The sequence below is a fragment of the Capra hircus genome (genome assembly GCF_001704415.2).
Source record: "Capra hircus breed San Clemente chromosome X unlocalized genomic scaffold, ASM170441v1, whole genome shotgun sequence".
Lineage (NCBI taxonomy): Eukaryota > Metazoa > Chordata > Mammalia > Artiodactyla > Bovidae > Capra > Capra hircus.
In genome coordinates this window covers 27,709,522-27,721,908 of record NW_017189516.1, presented here as the reverse complement: position 1 = coordinate 27,721,908, position 12,387 = coordinate 27,709,522, and the positions used below count along the sequence as shown (strand labels likewise).

Below are 12,387 nucleotides of genomic sequence, written 5' to 3'. Positions count from 1 at the left end.
TTTACATGTCTTTCTTTTTAAAGGTCCTGCTCTCTGATTATATTCTACAAGCTTTAACTTTCTAACATTTCCCTGTGGTTTAGATTGAAATGATGATATATTCATTTATGTTGAATGTGTTTCCATTTCGTTCAGTTGGGAATTGCTTTAGATCTTTGCTCATACTACTAAATTTAGTTTTTAGGAATTCACCTTCAAGAATTAAGACTCCAATCTCTTACCTCTAACTTAAGTGTGTTTAGTTCATTTTAGTAACACTGCAGACTTAATGTTAATGAATATACAAGTGGAATTGCCACTTGTCATGTCCGACTCAGCTGGTAAAGAATCTGCCTGCAATGCGGGAGATCTGGGTTCAATCCCTGGGTTGGGAAGATCCCCTGGAGAAGGGAAAGGCTACCCACTCCAGTATTCTGGTGTGGAGAATTCCATGGACTGCATAGTCCATGGGATGGCAAAGAGTAAGACACGACTGAGCGACTTTCACTTTCACTTTTCATATCTACTAAAGTTTATATCCTAAAAGTATTGAGACTACTCATTGTGATCAGAAATGACAGAGTATCTTTTCCTCTTTTGTTCACTCCTTCACTAAAATTAGCATTCCACTTTCAATTTTATAAAACATCATCTTCGTGGAGTTTGATTTCATGGGAATAACTTTTTAAATATAGTTGGCCTGATACTTAGTCTTACAGCAAAAGAATAAAAATTTCTGAATTCTGTATCTCTGATCATTATCCTATGCATCTCCCCTTAGCCACTGAATGAGCCCCAAATGATGGCATGTTGGGTGTTCTGTCCTCTTACATTACCACCTTCTTGCCTAGTTTTCCTCACACATTCTATATCTGCTCCCAAATACCTCCCAACTCCTCTCCTCACTGGGGCTTCCCTGCGGCTCAGAGGGTAAAGAATTTACCTGCACTGCAGGGGACATGGGTTTGATCCCTAGGTCAGGAATATCCCCTGGAGAAGGCAATGGCTACCCACTCCAGTATTCTTGCCTGGAGAACTCCATGGACAGAGAAGCTAGCAGGCTACAGTCTATGGGATCACAAAGAGTTGGCCACAACTGAGTGGCTGACACTGTCCTCACCACTCTCCTACCTCTTCATCTCATGCTGTTCCTTCTGACTAACATGCCTTCCTCTTCTATCTTTATCTGGAGAAACTTTTGAGGTACTACTCAAATGCCTTATCCTCTAATGGATACTGGTATTTCCACCTCTGACTCCTCAAAGTACCTCATATAATTCATGATGCCTGCATTGTGCTATCATTGTCTATCACTTTCCCTTTCCTTTTTCACTCCCTCCTTTTCTTTCTTCTTTTCTTCATCAAACTTACTGAACAGCCACCATGCACCAAGCACCTATCTTCACAGACCAATGGCTTACCTCCACTCCTAAATTTTACTCAGCTCCATTTAGTGACAATTCCCTCCCCAAGGTCTACCCTCTGGGGCTGCCAGATAGAGCAAATTGAAAAAGATGAGATGCCTGGTTAAACTTGAATTTCAGATAAATAATGAATAATTTTTAGTATAGGTATGTTCCATACAATGTTGGGGGATGGTGGGGCATAGTTATACTAAGAACTTCAAATTTAACCAGGTATCCTGTATTTTATCTGGCAACCTTACTATCACCCCACCAGTCTACTTTGCTGCTGCTGCTGCTAAGTCACCTCAGTCGTGTCTGACTCTGTGCGACCCGAGAGACAGCAGCCCACCAAGTCCTCCGTCCCTGGGCTTCACCAGGAAAGAACACTAGAGTGGGTTGCCATTTCCTTCTCCAGTGCATGATGGTGAAAAGCGAAAGTGAAGTCGCTCAGTCATGTTCGACTCTTAGCGACCCCATGGACTGCAGCCTACCAGGCTCCTCCGTCCATGGGATTTTCCAGGCAAGAGTACTGGAGTGGGTTGCCATTGCCTTCTCCTCCAGTCTACTTTATGGGATGTATATTTAGATACAGCATATGCCCAGTATAAATAAATGCCTTCTATTTTGTGGTTACATTTGCCTGATTCAGGTAGATCATCTTAAAGTATAAAATGTAAATATATATAGTACACATTATAGTACATCTATACTTTATATACAGGTATATACGTATGAAATACTACCCCGTTGAAGAACCAATACAAATCATTAGCGGAGATCAATATTCTTAACCAAGGATACACTGAGAATCAAGTAGAAGTTATTCCTTGACCCCAGGCATACCGAATCAGAAATTCTGGGGGTGGATCAGGAGATTCTGATGATGGCACTCCAGTGAGAACTGGTACAGACCCTACCAGAAACTCATGGCATATTTTTAATGGTTATCCTTTCCTTACACTAGATTAGTTTGGACTTGGCAGCATCTGACAAATAATTGTCCTGTTAGACAATGAGAGGTAAAACTATTGGGATCAACCCGACATTCTTGGCTTAGCATCACACTGTTTTAACTATACTCCAGCAGAACAGCAACAAATTCTGTAAATATAATGCATCTACCCAAAAGAGAATGATGCCCTGGCAAGGAATGAAAGCAAGTCTTGACGTGCCTCAGTGACTTGACTTTTCACACACATCTCTCTGCCAACAAGGATTTGTGAATATGTTATTCTGATGAGGAGCTTCACAAAATTGAATGCCTACTTTGGCACCGTGCTAAGGGATGCCTCTTTTATTTCTGGCTTATTTCAAATTCCCCTCTCCTTAAAAAAAATTACACGATAAAAGAAGCAGCTAGAAAGGGAGGCTATAATTCATCCAGGTGCACTCATTTCTGAATGGTTGGCTCTACTGAAAAAAACTGGTGCATCTAACCTCCCAGTTCATTCAGAAAATATCAAAACCCTATGGAAGTAACAGAAGCACTGTCAGTGCCCAGCACCTAAATGTGACCCTTAACCTCTTCAAAGGTTCCATATGTGCAAAAAAGCAGTCCCAGGCCACTCAAAGGGCAGATGAAAGAAACACTGCCTACCCATCCCACCGAGCTTGAGCCCCTGGCTCAGTATACTCACTTCCCCCCTCCCAATTGTTTAATTTAGGAAAGCTTGAAGAAGACATACAATGAATTTGCAAAGTATCCTCTGTCCTTAACAAGAATCATATTAAATATTTCAAGAGAGACTGCTCTGTCTCTGAATGAAGCCTGATGATACAGCAGTTATTTCTGTTTGTTTTCCACAGGACTTGTAATAGCCCGCTAGGTATCTCCACTTTGCTAACAAATTCAGCCTTGTTACATATCGTGATTACTATGTATTCTGTTCATACCATTTGATATGTCTCAATTAGTGAAATGTCCTGATCAGAGTGAGCCAATCAGAATTCTGAAAGAGACTTTAAAGTTATCTTTTCCTAAGGTTCACCCCCTCCCCGAGTCTTTATGAACAACATTCCCTCCTATTACATAAAAATTATTTTCAAATCAATCATTATAACTACCTTCAATTTGCCTTTGGAATCTGCCTATGTGAGATTTAAAATCAAGAGGCTTGGAGAATCAAAAGGTCTTAATAAAAGCCTTTCCAAGATCCTCATAGAGGTTACATTTCATTTTTCTTCTTCAAGTTTAATAAAACTAAGATTCACTGGACAGGGGCCAGTGAGCTACAGATAATATGAACTTTTGTCTTAAAGTAATAATAAAAACATAATGCAAGTCATGAATGCAGGTTCAGGATGTCCTATGACCTCCAGTCCATCACTTGTGTAAATCTTATGTCATGTGAGGAGGTAATAAAAAAATAAGCAAAGCTTAGTTAGGGAATATCAGAGTAAAGCATTTAAGTGAAAATTTACAAGAAAATACTTTTTTTGCTAAAACAATAACATCACTTACTTAAACAAATGAACTTAGGCAAAACAGATGTTCATGGAAATTAAAAGCTGTAAATTTTCTTAATATTTTGAAATAAGTATTTAAATGTTTTCTAATACATTATTGTCAATATTTAAGAACTGCATTATATACGTTTTAAATGACCATAAATAGACCTATAAATATATGATATTGTTTATATACGGGATCTAAAAAAATAATACAAATGAACTTATTTACAAGATAGACATAGAGACACAGATGTAGAAAACAATCTTACAGTTACTAGATGGGGGAGAGAGAGAGAAATTGGGAGACTGAGATCGATATATACATATTACTATACATAAAACAGAAAACTAATAAGAACATACTTAGCACAGGGAACTCTACTTAATATTCTGTAATGACCTGCATGGGAAAAAAAAATCCTTAAAAAAGAGTGGATATATGTATATGTAACTGATTTGCTTTGCTGTATACCTGAAACTAACATAACATTGTAAATCAATTATACTTCAATACAATTTTTTTAAGTATAAAGTTCTCTTGTTCCTTTACAAAATAAAATGTCACACTTCAACCTTGAAAGTTTGTGAAAATCTTTTCTTAAATATCAAAGCATTTCTATGTTTTCTAAAAGATTCATCATTAAGCCATAGATTCTCCAAATAAATGACACAACAGAAAGAGAGAGAGGATCATTGCCTACCCCAGGCAGGGTAGTCCTCTGACCCACTTGTACCTTGTCCTAAGTGTGTGAACCTCTCTGCCAGAAAATTATTTCTCTTACTGACCAGAAGAGGAAATTAGTCCTCTTCTGACCCCCTATATCCTGTCCATGAGGATATAGAAAACTAGATCATCCCTCCCCCACAGGACAGCCCTTTAGATTCCTTAAGACATTCATCAGGCATACCTGAGTCTTCTGTTTATGGGTAAACATCCCTTTTCACTATTATCTCTTACACATGACAAATCATCAGTCCTTTCATTATCACAGTTGCTCTCCCTTGAAGGCACCCAGAACTTGGCACCATTCCAAGTCAAGGACTTCTACACACAGAAGAAATCAGTCACCTCCCTTGACCTCTGCCATGATTCTACTAAAGCAACCAACAGTTATCTTCTCTTCACATCAGAGAGCTAATTCTTGTCTGGCTGAAGTGGAATATGGATAAAGATGACTGGTATATGTGGGGCAAAGGAGCAATAGCCTTCTCTTGAAGCACTATGAAAGCCTGTACTTAACAGGGATGAAGATGAGGAGACAGTGGTTGAAGCAAATGGCAGTGAATTCAAGAAAGGAGAGAGAACCTCAGTCTGGAAGTGGCAGTGGAGACCAGTCTTCTCTGTTCCCCTGAGCGTGTTGTGAAGGAAGTAATGTGGTCATAGCAAAAAGACAAAAAATAGTTTGAAGAACAGAGACAAAGACAGAGGAGTGTTTGCTCATACTAGAGCAACACGTGAAAGGATACAATGATGACAAGACAAGTGAGTGACATGACCAGTGTTGAGGTGTGAGGCATAGAAAGCCGGTAAGTTACCATCAGTAACTACAAGGTAACAGAACGTTTATACTCACCATTGTCAACAAGTTAGATACCCAAGCAGTAGCATGGGGTCTTTAAAAAAGCTAGAGAAAGTAGTACATAAAGGCAGTAGTTAGAAGTGAAAGAACCATAACTCTGCTTTAAACAGATACCTTGAGGAAGTCCACTATTTTTCAACACTGGTTCATTTACTTCAACTGTGTCATCTTCAAGGTAGAAGTAGATTTTATAGCATCTTATTCTATAGTTTTCTTGACTTTTATCAGGCACTTCATCTTCTACATAGGCATCAAATGATAATACCTGTTGGAATCATAATTAGAAACTAAGAAATGAAAAAAAAATTCAGCAAACTTAAAATCAACAAAGCCACTGCCTATATACTTTTTTTTTTTTTAATGTAAAGAAAACAGTTGAGGAAATGTTTGCAGAAAGACATTCTACACATCAGCTATGAGAATGGATATACAATCTAGGTTTGTTGCTGTTTCATTACCATCCAGTTAGAATGAAGAAATGATATTCAAACAATAAATCTATCATTCAACTCTACCATAAATTGAACTAGAATCTGTCTTTGGAACTTCACAGTATGATTCTGTATGTATGTGTTACAGACAAAATAATATTCATTCCCAGAAGATGAGTGTAAGTTTTGTCATTTTTCTCTCATTAAAAATAATAGAAAGCTATCTTGGTTTCCCTGGGAGCTCAGATGGTAAAGAATTCATCTGCAATACAGGAGACCCAGTTTGATCCCTCAGTCAGGAAGATCCCTTGGAAAAGGAAATAACTACCCACTCCAGTATTCTTGTCTGTAGAATTCCATGGACAGAGGAGACTGGTGGACTCCAGTCCATGAGGTCACAAGAGTCAGACACAACTGAGCAACTTCACATATACACATCTTGCTTCTAAGGATAAAATTATTCTGGTTTCTGGTTCTGCTGATGGCTTGCCTTGAGGGAATTCAAACAGGCAGAGCTGAAATTCTTCTAGTGCACTGGAGAGCCCACCCTATACTTGTCTTCAGGAATCTCAAAAAGCCTAGCTTAATGCCAGACCATTTCAAGCTTGGCCTGGGGTACAGGCTCCTTCAGAGTTCCATTTTAATACTTTTTTTGCTCTCATTTTTGTCCAATTTTTATAATTAAAGGAGTAAAAGTTAATTCTGCATATGTTGTAATACCAAGTTAATTCAACACAGACAATATATGTGAGTGAGTCTGTTAGGCATAATCTAACCTCTAGGGGTGGTCAGTGACCCTAATTAGGATTACATGCTCCGGGACTGTTTAGCAAATTTCCATCAGAAGCCCACACTTCAGAAGTAGCTCACAAAATGCCTCAGTAATTTATCTCTCATCAACAGAAAAGGCTTTGCTAACTACCATAAAGAATATTAGAAATGAGTTTTAGTTACTGAAATAATCATATTCAATATGAATGGATCAGTTACAAATACTGATCAGGCACTGTCTTTACCAGATAAGGTTTTAGGAATCTAGTGAGCCCAGACATCTATACCTTTCAGGTATCTATACTGGTACCTTTGGCTTCATTATAAAATGGTCCTACATTCAGTTGCTTTCTTAGGGAATTTATCTGGCCTGATTTCAGTTAAAAGTTAGCCAAACCCAATACTAAAAAGTTTTCATATTTGTGTTGAGTGAACATTTACAGGTGTTGTTGGGTGGGTACAGGGTTTCCTTCTGGGATGATGGAAATGTCTTGGAATTAAATAGAGGTGATGGTTGTACAACACTGTAAATATATTAGATACCACTGAACTGCACACTTTAAAATGGCCAATGATTAATTTTATGTCATATAAATTTTACCTCAATTTTTAGAAAAAGATGTGAGATGCTGAATTATATTGAACACTAAAATAGTAAATGTTATATGAGTTATATCTCAATTTTTAAAGGTATGGGGAGGAAGATGTTGCTGGAACACCTAAAAGGACAAAAGAGCTGGGACTCCATCAAGCTTTCAGTAGAGATAGTGAGAAGCAGCAAGATATACCTGCTACCCTAGAATGTGCCACTTTAGCACATGGATTATTTTGAACTAAGGATAAGCAGAGCCCAGCAGACACAGGAAGAATGTTTTACTTCCCCTTTAACTGCCTAAAGCTTCCCAGGCGGCTCAGTGGTAAGGAATCTATTAGGTAGGTAGAATAGGGAAAAGGAATCCAAAATGGCAGTAGCAGACTGGTTCCAAATAGGAAAAGGAGTACGTCAAGGCTGTATATTGTCACCCTGCTTATTTAACTTATATGCAGAGTACATCATGAGAAACGCTGGACTGGAAGAAACACAAGCTGGAATCAAGATTGCCGGGAGAAATATCAATAACCTCAGATATGCAGATGACACCATCCTTATGGCAGAAAGTGAAGAGGAACTAAAAAGCCTCTTAATGAAAGTGGAAGAGGAGAGTGAAAAAGTTGGCTTAAAGCTCAACATTCAGAAAACGAAGATCATGGCATCTGGTCCCATCACTTCATGGCAAATAGATGGGGAAACAGTGGAAACAGTGTCAGACTTTATTTTGGGCTCCAAAATCACTGCAGATGGTGACTGCAGCCATGAAATTAAAAGACGCTTACTCCTTGGAAGAAAAGTTATGACCAACCTAGATAGCATATTCAAAAGCAGAGACATTACTTTGCCGACTAAGGTCCGTCTAGTCAAGGCTATGGTTTTCCCAGTGATCATGTATGTATGTGAGAGTTGGACTGTGAAGAAGGCTGAGCACCGAAGAATTGATGCTTTTGAACTGTGGTGTTGGAGAAGACTCTTGAGAGTCCCTTGGACTGCAAGGAGATCCAACCAGTCCATTCTGAAGGAGATCAGCCCTGGGATTTCTTTGGAAGGAATGATGCTAAAGCTGAAACTCCAGTACCTTGGCCACCTCATGTGAAGAGTTGACTCATTGGAAAAGACTCTGATGCTGGGAGGGATCGGGGGCAGGAGGAGAAGGGGATGACAGAGGATGAGATGGCTGGATGGCATCACTGACTCAATGGACATGAGTCTGAGTGAACTCCGGGAGTTGGTGATGGACAGGGAGGCCTGGTGTGCTGTGAGTCACAGGGTCGCAAAGAGTCAGACACGGCTGAGTGACTGAACTGAACTGAAAAGACAAAGAAGGGCAAAGCCCGTGAAAATAGAACAAAAGAAGGTCCGAGGACCAGAGTGAAGACTTCAGGTAGAACAAACAGGACTCCTGGCTAAGCCCAATTTGCATAGGGCAGGCCCAGTTGGAGGAAAAAAAACATATAAAAGGAGGAGCCAAAGCACTTTCTCTCCTGCATGCATGTGCTCTTTCTCTCTCTCTCCCCCTCCCCCACGCACTCCTCCACTCTCTTCTCTTCGAGTCTTTGGGTTGGCATGCCCTCATGCTTTGAGGATGGATTCTCCTGCTATCTTCTAAATAAAATACAGCTATAACACTCATTTGCCTGAGAGCTATAACACGGTCTATCGAAGACCTGAGAGCTGTGACGCGCCAAGGGCTTTAATGTCCGTCACTCCAAATCTTTGTTGTGACACGACAAAGAACCGAGGAACATACACTTGCATGACAAATCCAACTGCCAAAGCAGGAGATGTGGGTTCAATCCCTGGGTCAGGAAGATCCCCTGGAGAAAGAAATGGCAACCATCTCCAGTATTCTTGCCTGGAAAATGCCACGGACAGAGGAGCCTGGTGGGCTACAATCCATGGGGTCACAAAGAGTTGGACACAACTTAGTGACTAAACAACAATAACTAACTGTCTAAAAGAATTTAGATATGAAACCTGCACCAGGAAGAGAGTTACTACCAGAGAAAACCTTTTCTATCAGAAAGCCTTATCAGCATGGCATGGCAAACATTTGTTTACCAAACACTAGCTCTTCTCATTTTCCTGCAAATGATTTTCCTTCTCTTTGAAGCCCCAGACCCCTGTCCCAGTCTCCTTAGCTCCGAATGGTATATAAGCAACAAGAACCCAACTGCTGACATGTCTCATATTTTTATGGGGCTCCCATGTGTACAAAATTTCTTCTTCTTCCATTAATCTTTCATGCATCAACTTAATTATTAGTCCAGTGTGGTGTTAGAGAAGACTCTTGAGAGTCCCCTGGACAACAAGGAGATCAAATCAGTCCATCCATCCTAAAGGAAATCAACCCTGAATATTCATTGGAAGGACTGATGCTGAAGCTAAACCTCCAATACTTTGGCTACCTGATATAAAGAGCTGACTCATTGGAAAAGACCCTGATGCTGGGAAAGACTGAAGGCAGAAGGGATGAGATAATTGGATGGCATCACTGATTCAATGGACGTGAGTTTGAGCAAACTCCGGGAGATAGTGATGGACAGGGAAGCCTGGCATGCTGCAGTCCATGGGGTTGCAAAGAGTCGGATAAGACTGAGCAACAACCAGTGAAAAAATCTAGAAGGGAAGAAAGGAAAAGTTATCTACTCCCATAGTAGTGTTCACTTTGAAACTTTCTTTTCTTTGTAAAGTGTAGAGGAAAATGTAGGAAGTGTAGGAAAGTGTAGAGAGCATATTCATATCCCACCTACCTCTATGTATTGAATATTACTGGTATAAATTTGTGTATCACCAAACTGCCAGAGATCAGCTGACAACACTGTCACATATATTATCATTATTTATCAAATAAATGATGCATTGAAAGAGAATAAAGATGCTCAACAGAAACAAAGAGAAAGAAAGATATTATTTTAGGTTGGACTTCTATATTTCTATAAGAGGGAAAGACTGACAGTTCATATTCTGGCCCCTTGAGAATACAGGACTGACTAACTCCAGCATGATATGTAGAGAGCAAGTCAGAGAAGTAGAGATTGAAGGATAGAAAAGGAAGAGGGAGAGAAAATGGCAAAATACTATAGCAAAATAGATGCCAAATAGATTAAAAGTGATCTCACAAAGGTGAAAGAACTAATTGCAATGGAACTTGATGTACCAGGGAATCCAGAGAGAAAGCTCTAAAATAAAAATTGCAAGAAATGAAAATTTATAGAAACATAATAATGATGCAAAGTTTTATCATAATTTATGATGTCAAGCAGAGACTAGATAAATAAGGTCCTAGAGACTGGCTATAATTTTCTTGAAAACCTAATGTAAATGTCATTTGGCAGGGTGTGTGACCTTCCATTCCCCACAGGCCTTCACAAGCCCTGTATTATATAAGGTTATGTGCCTGATCCCCGAGGCATTCAGATTTTTGATGCTAGTCAAGAGGATATAAAATTTGAGATCAATTGGCTTTAAATAACAGATATATGATATTTCCTCCTTATAAAGGAAAAAATTTTAATGTTGATATTTCTGAAATCAGAGTCGTCTTACATTAAAGCTAAAAGAAACTTAAAGCAGTCATGAATGCATTTTAATAAGGATTTAATAAAGCATCTAGATGCAACTTGAAGTAAGGCATAAATTTAACCTTGTAGGGAAGTAATTCTATTTTATTGTCAATTTCATTCTTTGCTTTGCATTGCATATCCCAAATAGCTGGATGTTAACATCAATTTGGATTCCTAATTTTCACTTACAATGTTTTCTAAATATTACTATCTGATGTAGCATTGACACAAAAATAATTGTGTAGAAGATTGTCCATCATGTTCTAGCCAATGTAATCATAAGGCAAAACAATACTCTAATCTCTCAGAATAAATTACAGAATTTTAAAAGATGGTGAAGTTAGTATGAACAATGCATGAGTTATAAAGGCTATTACTCAGGAACCAAACATCTAACTGTCTAAAACTTACAGTTGAATTTCTAGAGAAGATGTTAGGAAAGAAAGAAACACCGATAATGTTCAGACATTAATGGAGAGGTACTAAAGAAGGTGTATAACAATAAGGATCAATGCATGCTATTAGAGGTTAGTTAGTAGACAAAAATTTGTGTACATTTAATGCAGTGTTGTTTATTCTTCCTGAAAAAGCTGTTATTAAATCAATGCTTTCTCTTGTGATTATGGAATCATAGAATTAAGGAAATAAATTGTAACGAATTTTGCATTGTGTATATTAGATGGCTCCTTTATAGAGGACAATAATATATTTAAAGAAGTTTATCATATGTAAAGGGGAACAGAATAAATCACCCTAAAATATGCCTCTTTGGAATAAGAATTATCTTGAGCTTATTATTTTTAAGAAACAGCAAGAGAAAGGAGAAGCTCTGAAAGCTGAGTAAAAGTCATTCTTGTAAGGGACATTTGGGGCTTCCCAGATGGTTCACTGGGTAAAGAATTCGCCTGTAATGCAGGAGATACAGGAGATGCAGGTTGAGATAAGGGTTGGATCCTGGGTCAGGAAGATCCCCTGGAGAAGGAAATGGCAACTCACTCTAGTATTCTTGCCTGAAAAATCCCATGGACAAAGGAGCCTGGTGGGCTATGGTCCAAAGGATCACAAAGAGTTCGACACCACTAAGCATGCATAGTTTGGTGGTGGTGTTGTTGTTGTTGTTGTTGACAAGGGACATTTACAATGATAAGGGAAATCTCCATTGGTAAGGGTATCTCCCTCTCTGTGCCAGGAAAACAAAGACTATATCTAAAAAGCAAATCTCTGGAAACTTAACAATGGAGAAAGCATGAACTTAAGTCTGCATAACAACTGCAATGTCCTTTACTGTGCTTTGCCTGATAACCTCCCATAACTGGCTCACCCTGAGGCAGGAGACACATGGGCCCCGCCCAGGGTAAAGCAATTGGTGATTCATTCTCTATTGACTCCAAGACAAGAATAGCAGGATAATTAAGGGAGGAGGCTGGGCCATGCCCCAGACCACATATCTCTCATTCCTGAAGTCAGGAGACCACACATGAGCAGAAAAGTTCATTAAACTTTTAAAGTTCATAGAGGAATGATATTAACTAATGCTAGCCTACCCATTCATCTTTTTGGTAAAATCCATCCTGGTTAAGAGATGCGTGCGCACAAATGGAAGGATCCTGA

General features: G+C 39.0%; 1 protein-coding gene across 1 annotated transcript in view; it reads right to left on the bottom strand.

The window, feature by feature from the left end:
- EFHC2 (EF-hand domain containing 2) overlaps positions 1 to 6,940 on the bottom strand; it is a 135,342-nt gene extending 128,402 nt beyond the window's left edge. Inside the window, exons 1-2 of the mRNA XM_018043680.1 lie at positions 6,929 to 6,940; positions 5,531 to 5,681 (exon numbers count right to left, since the gene is read on the bottom strand). Of these exons, the coding sequence (XP_017899169.1) occupies positions 5,531 to 5,681; positions 6,929 to 6,940 (163 nt within the window). The remainder of the gene's footprint in view (positions 1 to 5,530; positions 5,682 to 6,928) is intronic.
- Positions 6,941 to 12,387: the final 5,447 nt, after the last annotated feature.